Below are 17424 nucleotides of genomic sequence, written 5' to 3'. Positions count from 1 at the left end.
CTTTAAGATTTGCAAACATTGTTTCATTTTACCCAAACAAGCCTAAAAGGACTAAAAGGCCCCCAAATCGTCTATACAATTTTCCTTTACTTAACACTCGTTATTTGTGAGCAGGTCACTTTTTCTTGGATGTCTGCTGGTTACATATATCTGTACTCCTTTGATGTCAAAAGAATCAAGCAAGGATTTAGAAAGGTGTTGGAAACACTGCAGGCTCAAGGCTGCCAGTGTTCCTCCAGCTCCGGGAAGACTCATGTCCCCCCTCCCCAAATCTTGAAATATAGTCATTTGCTGTTATTAGTATACTTTAACATTTATGTTAGTAAAATTAATTCAGGTCCCAAACTGAACTTGAGTAAATCCCTGTGGTTAATTCTTGCTGTGAAACATAAAATTGAAAATAACTTCAAAAATAATATTTAACATTTGCCTCTTTTTTCCTTTTTGCTTTTTCACAAAGACTGATGAGCTTGCTAAGATCTATTTCGTCTTCTTAGAATAGGGCATCAGGAAAAGTCTGACCTCTTTTTGCAAATGAGGATTTTTCCTAATGGATTAAGGCTTATCAATTCACCGGTGTCGAGACACTTGTATATGCTGCCAGGTCCTACTCATCACTTCACGATACCTTGTTCTTGTGACAGGTGAAGGGGCAGGGTTGAGGTTTGGGTTTTTTTTTTTAATTTATTTGTTCCCATCTGTTGGAGCAATGTGTGACAATGAAAATCTGAGATGGTAGATATAATGTCTAGGTATAAAATACATCTTTGAATCCTGAAAGGCTAATTCCTTAAGCTTCAAAATGAGATGACAGGCCTTTAAGAGGATAGGTATAGCATCTATTGCCCACTATTAAATCATTTGAGTCATTTCCTTATATGTACACACACATATATCATACAAATACACACACATATAAAATACACACATTTATATATATATATATATATATATATATATATATATTCATCAGTTTCTTTTTCCACTGATAAAAAGGAGGGGCAGCAGCTTTCCAAAAGGCCCCTCTGATTTGCTTATTACATTTTCAATCTGGGAATGCTAAATTGGTGATTTCACTTTTTCAATGATTAACTCTCATGCATGGCATCAGGACTACTACAGTTCAGCAGCAGGAGAGATATTTTCATGTTTCACTGGTTCATCTGTATAATTTCTCCTGCTCATCCCAAGGGGGCCAATCAGAGAGGAGAGGTGTGATTAACAGAGGCACAGTCACTTATCCCAAGCCCGTCTGCTTTGGGAAGTTAATCAGCTAGGCACCAAAGCCAGTAATTGCTAATCTTTGGTGGCAGAGCTTTCGAAGTGGAGGGTTGAAAGGCGCATACAGCCATGGGCCTTGAGTCTTCCTGGAGCTGGAGGAAAGCTGGCAGCCTCGAGCCTGCGGTGTTTCCATCACCTTTCTGAATCCTTGTTTAATTCTTTTGACATCAAAGGAGTACAGATATATCTAACCAGCAGACATCCAAGTAAAGGTGACCTGCTCACAAATAATGAGTGTTAAGTAAAGGAAAATTGTATAGGGGATTTGGGGGTCTATCTGCCTCATATGCCAAAACATTTAATGGTTTTGAGGGAGAAAAATGGCGTTCCACCAATTGATCTAAAACCCTTCCATTTTTAAAGCACAGCTAAGTACCCAACAGCTATTTAAAATTCGAGGAACAATCATCAGGCTGCAGGGCTCTGTAACAGCATTAGTTTTCCAGGTAAGCAATCATCTAGTACAGCTAGCTTCCTTTTCAGCATGGGTATTGTCGTTGGGACTTTAGACACCATTGGACCCCGTGGTTGATGATTCACTCAAACAGGCAGGCCTGGGAGTCTTTCAGCACCTCCTCCCCACAAACACACGCACACATTATCTTTTACAAGTGGTTTGGCTGGTGCCTGAAACGAGACACCCAGTAAGAGCTTCATGCCTTTGGCTTAAGGGTTTGCTTTGGTTAAATAATAATAATAATAATAATAATAATAATCATAATAATAGTAATGATAATAATAGCTTGCATTTATGTAGCATTTTAAGGTTCCCAAAGTACTTTACAAGTATTATCTCATCTGATCCTCACAATAACCCTAGGAGGTAGATTGCTATTATTATCCTCATTTTACAGTTAAGGAAGCTGAGGCAGACAAAAGCTAAATGGTTTGCCCAGGGTCACAGAGCTAGTAAGGGTCTGAGGTCACATTTGAACTCAGGTTTTCCTGACTCCAAGTCCATTGTTTTATCTACCACACTACCTCACTACCAGCAAAACTATCCCTGCAAACATCCCTGGGATATGTAATTCATTAATCCCTCCCAATCCTTCACACCTCAGTGTAAATAAGTTTGAAAACAAAAATAAACCATTTCTATATCTTTTTCTTATCTGTAAAATTGGAATAATCTTTTACCACAGAAAAGTGTTTTGCAAACCTTCTGAGGCTATATCAATGTTGTTGTTGTTGAGTTGTTATTCAATTGTGTCTGACTCTTCACAACCCAGTTTGGGGTTTTCTTGGCAAACTTACTGGAGTGGTTTGCCATTTCTTTCTCCAGCCCATTTTACAGAGGAGGAAATGGAGGCAAAAGAGTTAAGTGACTTGCCCAGGATCACACAGCTAGTAAATGTCTGAGGATGGATGTGAATTAACAAAGATGAGCCTTTTTGATTCCAAGCTCCATGCTCTATCTACTGTGCCTTATATGTGCCTACTAGCTGCCCTTATATCAGTGTGATCTATTCTAATTTAGAGATCACTGAACTCTTAAATTAGCCAAGGCTAAGGAAAGGAAGTAGATATATGTGTGGGTATATATGTATATATGTGTGGGTGTGTGTATGCACATATAAACACATACACATATACACATGCATATGTGCACATACTTCTAACTATAGACATACATGTATATATGTATATGTATTTGTGTAGATTTTTGCATATCTACATTTTTTTAATTATATGAGAGCCTGCCTGGAGTCAGGAATGCCTGGTTTCCAGTCCTACTTCACACACACACACACACACATACACACACACACACACACACACACATTGTCAGTATGAGTTATGTTGTAGAACTATCATAAGGATACTCCTGTCCTTCCCAAGTGGGAAACACATACCACTCTTTTAAATGGGAAAATTATAAAATACTCAGCACTCATCAGAGTGATTTGCGTACATGGGATTTTTCTCTTCATCCTGTCAATATCCTTCCCACTGTAAGCCCCAGGACATAACCTTAGAATTAAATAATGAAGTGAAAGGTAAATGGTACAATTTAGAGCTTTGCTGTACTTCTGGAAATTGAATTGGAGGGGGAAACAAATTGGATTTTGCAGAGCAAGTTACCTCAATGAAAATCATTTGGCTAGCCATATAACCAATATTTTTGCCCATCTAACTTCATTCAAGAGTGATGTCGGTCTCTGTTTGCCAGAGCCATGAGTTATATTTTGGCATTTAATACAATCATCTTTGCCTCTCAGTTTCCTACTCCCATTCTACTCCTGCTCCTTGCCTGAATGGCTTTTTAAACAATTTAAGCCATAATCGCACCTACCTCATGGGGTTGTTAAGATCAGAGACAATATCTTGTAAAACACTTTGCAAACCTTAAAATGCTACAGAAATGTTAGCTGTTGTTTTATTTAACCAAAGGCAAACTCTTAAACCAATGGCATGAAGCTTTAATTGTGTGTCTAGTTTTAGCCCAGGCTTGCTTTTGCTTTTCAATTCTTTGCTAGTTTTTTGTTTGTTTTGTTTTTTGTTTTTTGTGGGGAGAGGGGGGAGAGCAGCTGAATGTTTTGGATATATTTTTAAATGCTTTATTAAAAGGCTAATATCCAACATGACTAATACGGAATTATGGTTTGCATGACTGCACATGTATTATCTTTATCAAATTGCTTGCCGTCTCAGGAAGGGGGGAGGGAAAGGAGGAGAGAATTCAGAACTCACAAATTTTAAAAAACTAATGTTAAGAATTGTTTTTACATGTAATTGGGAAAAACTAAAATGTGACATCTCCCCAAAAGTTAATGTCCAACAGAACATTAATACATCTAATTAAACTTGCTTATGAACTATTTGCTTAAGTTAATTTCAATGTTGTTGTTGAATCATTTCAGGTAAGTCTGATATTTTGCGACCCCATTTGGGGTTTTCTTGGCAAAGATACTGGAATGGTTTGTCATTTCCTTCTTCAGCTAATTTTACAGATGAGGAAACTGAGGCAAACAGGGTCGAGTGACTTGCGCACAGTCACTTGGCTAGTGTCTGAGATGAGTCTTCCTGATTCCAAGCCAGTGCTCTATTGACTATGCCACCTGGCTGCCCTTGGCCCATACTGTCCATGGGGATTTCTTGGCAAAGATCTTGTGGATTTGCCATTTCCTTCTCCAGTGAATTAAGGCAGACAGGTTCTTTGAACTCGGGCCTTCCTGACTCCAAGGGCAGCTAAGTGGTGAAGGGTATAGAGTGCCCTGCCTGGAGTTGGGAAGACTCATTTTCCTGAGTTCAAATCTGACCTCAGGCATTTACTAGCTATGTGACCCTGGGCAAGTCATTCCACCCTGTTTGCCTCAGTTTCCTCATCTGTAAAATGAGCCAGAGGAAGAAATGAAAAACCACTCCAGTATCTTTGCCAAGAAAGCCCCAAAAGGGGTTACAGAGAGTCAGACATGAATGAAAAACAACTAAACAACAACAGTTTCAATATAAAAATGGTAGTGTGGTATAGTAGATAGAGAGCTGGCCTGGAATCCAGGAAGGCCTGTATTATGTGTTGTGTGACCCTGAACAAGTAATTTAACTTCTCCATTCTCTAAACCAGGGGGCAACTAGGTGGCTTAGTGGATAGAATGCTGGTCCTGGAGTCGGAAGATGCATTTTCCCAAGTTCAAATCTGGCCTCAGACACTTAACTAGCTGCGTGACCCTGTGCAAGTCACTTAACCTTGTTTGCCTCATCTGTAAAATGAGCTGGAGAAGGAAATGTCAAACCACTCTAGTATCTTTGCCAAGAAAACCCCAAATGGGGTCATGAAGAGTTGGACACAACATAAGCACTTTAAGGTTTACAAAGGCCTTTACATACATTATGTCACTTGATCCTCAAAACAACCTTATACAGTGGGTTCTATTAGTGTTCTCATTTTACAGATGAGGAAACTGAAGCTGAGAGAGGTTAAATGGCTTGCCCAGAGTCACATAGTCTAGATTTGAACTCACATCTTCTTGACTTCAAATCCAGTGTGGTGACTGCAGTACTAAAGTACATGTACCAGGAAGACCTGAGCTCAAATCTAGCCTTAGACACTTCCTAGCTGTATGATCCTAGGTAAGTCACTTAACCTCTGTCCCAGGGCTTTTGTCCATCGGTGTGAATACTCCTGGATCAAGATATGCTTTGGAACTTGAGCCTTGATTGAAGTAAAGGTCAGGCATAGGCAGAGGTACACTGGTTAATATTTAACAATTGGCTCTCCAGGGGGAAAAATTGTACTTACAACACACTTTCAATTTGCATCATTAACATTTTCTTCATTATTTACTTAAGTCTAGACAATCAACCAAACAGTAAGTCAAGTCCTGATTTGTAGGTTTGCCAGTTCCCTAGGTGTAAATGCTCACACTGAAAATTTAACAATATCTCTGGGTGCCAGTTCAAGCTGCCTCCAGCACACCTCTGCTAGAGGTCCCGAACAGCTCTAATTTCACTTTTTGTATCCTAGCAATGCTTCAAGAAATTGAGTAAAGTTTTCCACTGAGGGATGAATACAGTAAGATGTGAAAGGAAAACCTCCATAGAATGTTTTGTTCAGGATCAAATTATGTGTGAAGGGGGAAAGGTATAAACATTTATATAGCACCTACTATGTGCCAGGCCCTATATTAAGCACTTTACAAATATCACATTTGATGTGCACAATGATATCCAGCATGTTTCTCTCATTATAACGCAAACTTGTGATGGGAGTATTACCTCTGACCCTTGACTAGCAGTATATAGGCCAGGGGTTCCCAAACTTATTTGGTCTACCTCCCCCTTTTAAAAAAATATTTAGCACCGTCCCCCGAAATCTACTTTCTTTAACTCTTTAGCAGTTTTTTTTGAAATTTGTATCATTTCAAGAAATATAATTTTTTTTTAAAATGGCACATTTTAAATTTAATAATTTATTGTAAATTTGTGGGTGTTTTCCTGCATTGAAATTTTGATGATGTAATATTGTGTCATGTCACCATATAGTATGTATTGTAAACACGTCATTACATGCGCATATTCCTGCCGATGCATGCTGGACTTCCTGACACACTGGACTTCCCGACATGCTGGCCTGCCAACACTTGCTTGCTAAGACCTGTTGGCAGACTTGACCACTGATTGGTTATAACTTGCATTTTGTAGGTTTATTTGGAAAATAATGTGATTACTACAACTTTGATTCTGTTACACAACAGATGAAACATGTCCTAATGGTTTTTCAAAATTTTCTTCTCTTCTCTTCTTTCCTTATGCTTCCACCACCCCCTTATTTTTATTCAACGCCCCCTAATTGCATCCAAGGCTGCTACCAACTGCCTGGATCATTCCAGTGCCTGCTTAGTGAGCAGTATTGCCCACTTTGGGAACCTACAAGTTATAGACCATGCAACATGGTGTGGTGGACAGAATTCCTAGGATTAATTAGGAGACACTTGAGTTCAACTCCTGTCTCTAAAGCTTACTAGTTGTGTGACCCTTTTGCAAGTCACTGCTTGTTTCCTCATCTATAAAATGGAGATGATAATAATAATTGCTACTTATATAATTATTGTGAATCTTTTTTATTTGTAAGTCTTATAGATTATAAATTATTCCAATAGGATTTCACTGTTTGTGAAATTGAGAGACATGGAAAATGGAATTTTTTAAAAAACTGGACCTGTGATTTCATGGTATAAGGAACTCTCAGTAAGAAATTTTAACTTGATATTCCATTCTAACTGCTATGAGTGGGCAGTTAATCCTAACAGTGCTGGGGAAAGCAGTCCCGCTGCAGGCCACTGGCCCTCCTTCCAGTCTAGACTCCACCACTATCATCTGGGGGAGCAATCCTTGTGGAGAAGGGGCTCTCCATACTCTCCATCATCCATACCAACTGCCAACCAACTGTCATGGAAGAACTGGAGAACCTAGGAACAGAAGCTTCCTCCAGAACACTGACTTTATTTCTCATTCAGATTCCACAGTTAACATACAAGGCAACTCCCTCTGTGGAGAAGGGGCCCATCGTACATGACAAGATCTCCACCTCCAGCATCGATTATCTACTGGCTTCTATGGAAGGGCAGGTAAAGCCAAGAGTCCTAGAAACAGTGGATCACGCTAGCCCACCTGCTCTGGTCCCCAGTCAGACCCCACGGCCACCATCGAGGGAAACACCCTCTGAGGAGATGGAGCCTGCCACCAATGCCAATCGCCAACTGACTGCCATGCAAGGACAAGAGCCTCAGAGAAGAGAAGAGCCCCTCAAACGGCTATCTCATCTTCCAGCACAGGACACACAGCTGTCCTCCAGGGAAGCATTTCCCATGGAGATGAGCCTTGATATCCATGTCAACTGCCAACCAACTTCCCTGAATAAGAAGAAAAGCCCAAGAGCCCCTGAAACAGCAGCACCCCTCAAGCCACTACCTTCAGCCCAGACCTCATCGTCATCCAGGGTATCATCTGCTATGGAGAAGAAGTCCGCCATCCCTCCCACTCCAACCATAAACTGCCGCCCAACTGCCAAGGACGGGAAAAAACGCCCCAAATCCTCACAATTAGTATCGGCCTCTAAACCACTGTATTGTCCAAGTCATCCACAGAGGTCATTATCTGAGGGAACACGCCATTTAGAGAAGAGACCATCTGTCCCTATCACCAACTACACCAACAGTCCGTCAAGGAGGAGGGTAAGCCCAGGGTATTTTATGGGAATTCAGCCCTTTGGAATAGTAGTTTGCCACCCACCCACCCATTCATTCATACCACCAGTTTTTGTCCTAGCCTGCCCCTAAAGCTACAGGTACTGAAGACCTAGAAAAGAAAACTCTTGCCCACAGCTAACCTGTTTAACATCAGCAAGTGAGGTGGTTTGATGAATGGAAGAAGAAGATGCATTGTCTTCTATCTGCCTTACCACTGTTCCCTAAAGACCATGGTACCTTTCCAACTGACTCCCAGCTGAAACCTCGTATACTTGTGGTCTCTCCACCCATTAGAGCGTAAATTCCTCGAGAGCCAGGACTATCTTCTCTATTTGTGTGTTCTGGTAGCAGCACAGTTCTTTGGGCTCAGTAAAGGCTTAATGAATGTTTTTTTTTTCATTTTAGACTTAGGGTGGCTTGCTCAGGGTCACATAGTTAGTCACAGAAGCCAGGTCTTCCTGACATGAGGCCAATTAACTCTCTAGCTACTAACCAGTATTGTATAGCCTGCTTGTCTACGAAAGTGTTGTTCAGTCATTTTTCAGCTGTGTCTGACTCCTTGTGACCTCATTTGGGGGTTTCTTGGCAAAGATACTGGAGTGATTGGCCATTTCCTTCTCCAGTTCATCTTACAGATGAGGAAACTGAGGCAAACAGGGTGAAGTGACTTGCTCAGGGTCACACAGCTAGGAATTGTCTGAGGCTGTATTTGAACTCAGGAAGATGAGTGTTCCTGTCATCAGGACCGGCACAGCACCACCCAGCTGCTCTAAATATATCCCTAGCTATGAAGGCTTTACAAGAAAAGATTATTCTCCAGAACTTGGCTTCTAATAACAATAACTAGTAATAGTAACAATAATGGTTACAATAATAACAGCCAGCATTATTTAGGACAAAGCACTTTACATATGTTAAAAGGTAGTTAGTACAATGGGGAGAGTGCTAGGCTTGGAGTCAGGACCACCTGAATTCAAATCAAGCCTCAGATATTTATTAGCTGTGTGACCCTGGGCAAGCCACTTAACCCATTTGCCTCAGTTTACGCAACTGTAAAATGGGGATAATAATAGTGCCTACCTCTTGGATTGTAGGGCTCAAATGAGACAATAATTGCTAAGCTTATAGCATAGTGTCTGGTACATAGTATGCACTTAATAAATGTCTCTTGCCTGCCTTCCTTCCCTCCTTCTTCCTCTCAGTTGATCTTCCCAACAACCTTTTAAGGAAGGTGCCCAGTTTATCCCCATTTTACAGATAAACATTTCATTACATTTTTATTTCTTGGGCCCTGGCTTTGTGTTTGAGTCTCCAAGGACATAAATCACCTCCTTGTTTCCTTTACCAACCCTGTACAAAATACCTGATATCTGAATAATAAACCAATGCTATTGTTTTTGTCTTTTATAAGTGGCATCACTGCACCAGAGAAAGAAGCCCAGATATTTGCAGAGCCCAAACTGAATTTAGCAAGAATAATGGTTCCAGAACAAATGATATTCAGACTCCCTGAAGTTATTTTAATTTGTATAATCAGTTGCCTCATAAATTAAAGAAACATCCATAAGTATGCATGACTTTAAGTGAGATTGTATAAGAGATATTTTTAATCCCTTTCTTCACTGAAGTAATACTTTAAAATGCAGCTTCAGGGCCACAAATAAATAACATTAGGCTGAACCTACGAAACAAACTCCTTCCTGAAGATATGATTTTGTAAGGGATAGTACCTTTGCCTGCTTGGTTGACCAGCCTCCAACTGGGAAGAGTGCCTCTTATTCCTTGCTTTATTTGAGAAATTCAAGAGGTGGCAGGGTTAATGATCTCTGTAGGAAAAAAAAAATGAAAAACCAATTCATTTAGGAGGGAGCCCTAAGCAAGTCTCAGTTTCTGCATTGCAGCCATTTCAGGAAGATAATCCATTTAGCTTATCTTTTGATTTTAAAATAGATCTAATACACATACTAATAAATATTATCATATTATGCTGATATTATATTATACCAATATATAATACTAGTAATATTATATTACATGAATATGATATAAATTTGATATACATAAAACATTCACATCTATATACACATATAGATATTAGCTATACACACATGTATAAATACAGATGTACACATCTATATACATCTATAGATGCACACATGTATGCATGCATACATATATATGTATATATATGAGCAGCCAGGTAGTACAGTGAATAGAGTACCAGGCTTGGCCTCAGGAAGACTCACTCATCTTCCTGAGTTCAAATCCAGCCTCAGACACTCACTAGCTTTACTAGCTGGGTGACTGCCCACAAGCCACTTAACCCTGTTTACCACATCTGTAAAATGAGCTCAAAAAGGAAATGGGGCAACATCTTTGCCAAGAAAATCCCAAATGGGATCAAAAAGAGTTGGACACAACTGGGGAAAAAAAAACCTGAACAAGTATGCATGTGTACATGTGTGTATATACACACCCACATATGTGCATACATATATATGTATATACATGTACACACACATATATGTATGTGTATATATAAATCACCTAATTGCAGGCCAGAGAATGAATGCCCATCTTTCTCTTAATTTAGTAAGTACTTGATAAAGGCTTTTTCATTCATTCAATATCCATTCCTTCCAAGACACCTTGGGGAGTCAGGAAGAAGACAGGGCTGAGGCTGGCGTTTTCATTAGCATAGGCTGTTTCAACCACACTTTGAGGGACCTCATGTAGTATGCTACTGTAGGAAACTGAAGCAAAGCTTTGCTCATTTCAAGTGGATCCCTTGCGCAAAGGAAGCAGATACAACAAAGGGTCTTTTGTCTCTTGTCTAGCTTTTCCAAAGACAGGCAGAAGAGGGCTGTTGTTGTTGTTGCTTTTCATTGTGGTTAATTTTCCCAGCAGGATGTTATCCTGACGTGGTATCAGGATAGCAACTGTCTATGCTTTCCTGCAGGATTTGGAAGGTTTTGGATCCCAGCTTCCGGCTGGGACAGACCACGCCAAATGAAAAATGATGGGGAGAGGATGCTTTGTTGGCTTAGAATGTGACCCCTTAGTGTTCATTCATACATTCAGCATGCACTGAGCACACACTGGATTCAATTTTATGCTGGGGCTATGGGAGAAAGGAAGATGAAAAAGATACAGTCTCTGTCCTCAGGGAGATCACAGTCAAGCAGCTCTCCTTCCCTTAATTTTCCTGTGGCTAAACAGTTGTATCTGGCAGGGTACAATTCTGTTTGCTAATTTGATTTTATGCTTTGCAAATCATGTTGGTTTATAGTTGTTTGTTTGTGTGCGTATGTGCATGCTGCTAATCCTTCTTGAGTTTGTCTGTCTGTGCTCCTTATGCTCCATCTTTTTGTGGTAAAACAAACAAAAAATGGAACACTGTGGCTTGGGGTACAGAATGTTGGATTCGTAGTCCAGGGAGACCTGAGTTCCAGTCACGCCTAAGACACTTAACTAGCTGTATGACTCTAGGCACGCCACTTAACCTCTGTTTTTCTCAGTTTCTTCATCTGCAAAATGGGGATAATAACGGCACCTACCTCAGCGTTGCTGTGAGTTTCAAATGAGATATTGTTATAAAGTGTTTTGCAAATCTTGAAGCACTATGTAAATATTACTTATTATTATGACTCCTTGAAAGAAGCCTGGAGTTCAGAGGGCCTCACCATCTTCTTGATTCCTCGAAGGCTTTGTGAGACTTTCTTCATGATTCCCACCCTCTGTTACTATGTATGGGAAAGGCTGCGACCAATATTATTCTCAAGTCAGGGGTTGGTGAGTTTCAAGAAGAGTCCAGCCAGCTCTCAATTATCTATGGTCATGGGCAGCAAAAGTAGCATAAATCATTGAAATCCACAGACAATCCCCAAATCTGATTTGGTCTGTATTAATTCAGTCCTCTTCCCCCAAGAAACCCAGACACCAATGGCGGGCAAAGGCATGAAATTAACCGATTTAAATTTCATCTACCCTGCCACCAAACAGGAGGAATAAAATGACAAGGAGCATGGAGGAGCGTGGATAATCCGATCATTGCCTGATTTAAACCCGTAGATAATCAGGAACGGAGTCTGTTTCTCCTCTTGATGACAGTGATCATCAGGGTTGACTCAACTTTATTCTTTCCAACCTTTGATGTGGGATTTGTGAGGTGGGAAGAATCAAGTTTGGGTTGCCATTTTTCTCGGTCTGCTTAGACATGGAGTTGGCCTTCTCTATTGTTTGTTGTTCAATTGTGTCCAACTCTTCATGACCCCATTTGGGGTTTTCTTGGCAAAAATACTGGAGTGGTTTGCCGTTTCCTTCTCCAGCTCCTTTTACAGAGGAGAAAATGGAGGTAAACAGGGTTAAGTGACTTGCCTAGGATCTCATAGCTAGTTAAGTGTCTGAGGTTGGATTTGAACTCTGGAAGAAGAGCCTGACTCCAAGCCAGGCACTTCATCCACTGTGCCACATAGCTGCCCGTTCTTTGTTTAGCTTCCTCCATATTTTCTATGGAAGAAACCACTTATCAAAGAAACTACTGACTGCTGTACTATCGACAAACTCAGATGAGATAATTAATTCAAGAAATTATGAAATATCTACTCTGTTCAACAAGGAATTATCAAACACCTGCTCTGTTCCAGGCACTGAGCATACAAAGATGAAAAGAACCGATTCTCTCCCCTCAAGGAGCTTTATATTCTACTGGATTTTTTATTCATGCAAAACGCAGCCTGGCCCAGTGGAAAGAGCCCTGATTCTGAAATTAGCAAATCTTGATTCTAATGTTAACTGCCTCTGTGACCTTGGGGAGGTCACTTCTCTTTCCTGGGGCCCAGTCTAGTCATTTATAAAATGAAGGGATTGGGCTTGATGGCCTGTGTGTATATGGATACGTGTGTGGGGGGGAGGGGAAGACGTGTAAATGTGTGTGGGGGTGGGGGCTGTGCACCTAATAGCATGAGCACACAGAGTATTTATTTGTTATATAATTTTGCAAAACTTCCTTTCTGAGTCTTTAGAGATCTTGTACATCCACTTCCTCATTGTTTTTTTTTTTTACTATTTTCTTCATCAAGTTTTGTATAATCATTCTATCTCTATCCTTTTTTTTTTCACCCTACAGAAATCACAACAAAGTCAACAGAAGAAATTCAAAAGCAAAAGAGTTGATCCCCTCAAAGGTCAGAAGGTTATTGCAAGATCAGAGGAAAACGGCTTTTATTTTCCAGGTAGACTTTGTATTATAAGACTCCCTAAGATACAGTTAGGGCTGCTAGGTGGTGCTGCAGTGGATACAGTGCCTGACCTGGAGTCAGGAAGACTCATCTTCCTGAGTTCAAATCTGGCCAGAGATACTTACTAACTGTCTGACCCTGGGCAAGTCACTTAACCTTGTTTGCCTCAGTTTCCTCATCTGTAAAATGTGCTGGAGAAGGAAATGGCAAACAATTCCAGGATCTTTGCCAAGAAAACTTCAAATGGGGTCACAAAAAGTGGGATGCCACAAAAGATATCAAAATGTACATTAACTAAGATTTATACAGTGTGATAATGTAGAGTACAGGTATTGCATTATTTAAACTGTGATCTCTTGGGATGATATTTGCTCTTAATTACACAGGAACAGATTATGCAGTTTGTGGATTATTGATGCCTTCTTGTCTCCTGATGCCTACCTTCCTGTCATTTCCCTTCTCAGACAGTATCTCCCTCTGCCTGTGAAAAGGAAAAAAAAAAATGAAAACTCAGATCTATTACTTTGCCAGTGCATTTGCAGCTTCTGCTGGGCATGGAGGATAAAATTCCTAGGCCAAATGAGTTTAGGGGATTTTCTGTGGATTTAATATAAGTATGCTGTCACTAGTACAAGGCAAACCTCATTACATTACCTAACCCTAATTGCGACTGCCTGTCTAAATTCATTGGTTATATTGGAGTTTGGTGCTATTGAATATTGACTACTAGCTGGAACTCTTTTGATTCCATTGAGGAGAGGGTTTTACAGATGATTTCACTTAGAAATTAACAGATTGGTTTGATACTGGTCCCTTACTTGACTGATTAATGGTTAATTGAGTTGAACTTCATAGTTCAACTCAATTATGCTTTATTAAATCCCTCCTTGGTACAAGGTATGGTGCTGGGTATGTGAGGGGTTGGGATGGGGAGGGAAATACAAAGTTTGTTTGTTTTTTTAGGAAGTCCTTGTCCTCAAGGAGCTTATGGTCTAATAGAGGAAAGGGGTAGCAACCTCTCTGGGCTTAAAATGAAGAGGTTGGGCTTTTTTGTTGTTGTTGTTTGATAGTGTCTGACTATTGGTGACCCCATCTGGCATTTTCTTGGCATAGATATTGAAATGGTTTGCCATTTCTTTCTCTAACAGAGGTTGGGCTAAATGACCTCTAGGTTAATAATCCTACGATCCTAAGATCAGATAAGTTATCCCATGCATGTAATAGTAATGAGAAGCACTACTAGCCTTAGTAGCTAGAGGTCTGGCCTCAGAGTCTGGTTCAAGACCTGCCTCGGACCCATATTAGTTATGTGACCACAGACAAATTATTAAGCCTCTCAACACCTTCAGATACCTCCCTGAGGCTATTAATTATAAGTGGATTGCCAATGGATGAAAGGGGTTTCCACACTGATGAAATCACAGGTCTGGGCCAAAAAAAAGATAATACTAGTTATAACTCTGATTAAATGCATACATTTATATAGTCATATAGAGTAGCCTAAAAGATTTAAGGGAGGAGAGAGGGAAGGCTCACCTTTGACTAGGGCAAAAATCTTGGGTTTTGAGCCTCTCTGCTTCCTAGTGGCTCAAAAAAAGATGTGTGTATGTTCTGAAAGGGGTGTTTATGAAAAGAATACTATCAACATCTTTCCGGGATAAGACATAAGGGCTATGATGACTGATGCAGATGAACTCTATAATTATCTGAGGGAATCCGACCAGGTTAGAACTGTTTAGTTCCTAGATCAGTGCCCCAGGACCCAAATCTATTCTTAACAGAGAATTCCAGGACTTTGTCCTTAATGGGGTCCTCAGTGGGAGGTGGAAGTATTTTGTTGGAGAAAGGAATCCTGACAAGTTGGCATTTTATTTGCAGATGAGCACAGCTGTCCTGCACAAAGTATATTAGGCCTCTGGCATCACCATCCAAATCACCAGATAAAATGTAATTCCAGAATCTCTATTACCAAGGAGGACAGCTAGAGACAGATATCAGCTGGGTTTTTTTAGTTTCCAGGGGGCAGATGTGGGGCTGACAACTGGAACAATTTGATTTGTAGACTTAGCAAATTTGCCTTGGAATTTACTTTGTGAGAATCAATGTGGAGTCATGGCTTAAAAGGGGACCTATCAGTTTAGACTTTGCAACTGGTCTTGAAGCAAAGAGAAGGGGAGGAGGTGCTTGGGACCTTCCTTCCCTTTCTCTAGGGCTCAAGGCTGCTCAGATGTAATTGTAGAAAACCATCTTACTGGGTTGAAAAAGCTCCTTCTGATTTATTTAGCTTGGTGTTTATAATGCCAATTGAGAATAATTTGAAAGCCAAACAGTAAGGCTGATGCAATTTGGACTCCAACCTCTGCTGGCTCAGCATCAAATAACAGAATTTTAGGACTGGAATGGTACAGTGGAAAGAATGCTGGATTTGAAGACCTGATTTTGAATCCCAGATTTGGCACTGACTAACTCTCTGACCTTGGATGAGAAAACCCTGGTTTCCTCATCTGCCAAATGAGGGGTTTGGATTCAATGATCTCCAAGGGCCCCACCAGCTCTGGATCTTTTAATGACTTCAAAGGAACGAGATCATAGGAGCTGATGTTTTCAAATTAGAAGGGACCTCGGTGGCCATAATCCAATTCTTTCATCTTACAGATGAGGAAACTAGGCCAGGAGAGCTTTAGTTACTTGTACAAGATCACATGGGTAGTAAATGAGAGGCAGAAGACTTGAACCCAGGTCCTCTAATTCCAAAGCCTCTTTCCACTGGACTATGGTCTTTTAGTCAGTCAGTCAGTCAATAAGCATTTATTAAGCACTTATTAAGTACCAAGAACTAGTGCTAAGCACTAGTCCAGCATGTATCTGAAGCAAATTATTGTCTCATCTTGAAGACCTCCTTTGACTTGAAAGCAGACCATTCTGTGTTTGGATAGGTCTAATTCTTAGGAATCTTTGCTTATACTGAACTGATCTGCCTCTCTCTATTTTCTACTCTGTGCTCCTGGTTCTATCCTCTGGAACTAAGAGGAATAAGTGTAGTGACTGTTCCCACAAGACAACTTTGAAGACATTTATTATTCACCACGACCACCCATATTAGGTCTTCTTTCCTCCAGGGTAAAAAACTTCAGTTAATAATAATAGTTTACTGCTTTAGCATTTTAGCAAAAATTTGAAGGGCTTAGATATCCATCAGCACAGTAATTGTGAGCTAAGAAAATGAACCAGAAAACAATCCTGCCTGATGGTGGAGAGCACGGGAAGCCTTTGGGGACAGAAGTACAATATGTGTCATTTGATGGCAAGTCAACAGAAAATCACAGAATCACAGAATTGCAGAGACGGAAGGAATCTCAGTGACCATTTTGTCCAGTGTGTACCTGAAAAGGAAACCCCGGCTATAACATGCCTAATAAGTGATCATCTAGTCTTTATCGGAAGACCTCCAATAAGGAGGAATATGCTGACTTCAGAGGTAGACCATTCAGCTTGTGGAGAGCCCTAATCATTGACAGGGTTTTCCTGACATCCAGCCCAAACTTGCTACTTCCATGCCTCACTTCTACTTATCCCCCTCTGCCTAAGCAGAACAAGTTCTAATCTCTCCTCTATGGGATAGCCAGCCCTTCAGATACTTGAAGAATGATATCATATGCATTCATTCCCAAGTTTCATCCTTTCCAGGTTGAATATCTGAATTTCCTTCAATCAATCCTTATAGGATATGAACTCAAGGTCCTTTACCATACTGGTTGTCTTCCTCTGGATGCTCTCCCCACTTCTTTCTGTGTGTGTATAAACACTCTCTGTCTCTCTGTCTCTGTCTCTCTCTCTCTCTCTCTGTCTCTCTGTCTCTCTCTCTCTCTCACCCTCTCCCCCACTTCTCTCTCTCCCTCTCCTTCTCTCTCTCTCTCTCTCACACACACACACACACACACATACACACATATCTCATTTGCATATAGTAGATTTTGTGTTGTCTTCTCCTGTAGACTGGGAGTTCTTTGAGAGTAGGGACTGATCTTTACTTTTATTTTTTTGCCTTTCTTTGTATCCCCAGTGCTTAGCACAGTACCTGAAACGTGGTAGGTTCTTAAACCTACTAGGGAAGTCAGCTTAGGTTGACTTCATTTTATAAAGTGTGGTACCTGGAACTGAACACACTGCTCCAGTCCGAGTCTGTCCAGGGCAGTGTCTGGCTGAATTCTCAC

The 17424-nt window shown here is 40.5% G+C and overlaps 1 protein-coding gene across 1 annotated transcript in view; it reads left to right on the top strand.

Annotated features, from left to right (window-relative positions):
* VWA3B (von Willebrand factor A domain containing 3B) overlaps window positions 1-17424 on the top strand; it is a 202179-nt gene that overhangs the window by 162731 nt on the left and 22024 nt on the right. Inside the window, exon 24 of the mRNA XM_027856651.1 lies at window positions 13099-13204. Within this exon, the coding sequence (XP_027712452.1) occupies window positions 13099-13204 (106 nt within the window). The remainder of the gene's footprint in view (window positions 1-13098; window positions 13205-17424) is intronic.

Source organism: Vombatus ursinus, unplaced genomic scaffold (genome assembly GCF_900497805.2).
Source record: "Vombatus ursinus unplaced genomic scaffold, bare-nosed wombat genome assembly UNPS02011591.1, whole genome shotgun sequence".
In the NCBI taxonomy this organism is placed as follows: domain Eukaryota; kingdom Metazoa; phylum Chordata; class Mammalia; order Diprotodontia; family Vombatidae; genus Vombatus; species Vombatus ursinus.
Note: the sequence above shows the minus strand (reverse complement) of the source record. Positions and strands in the feature narration are given on the sequence as shown.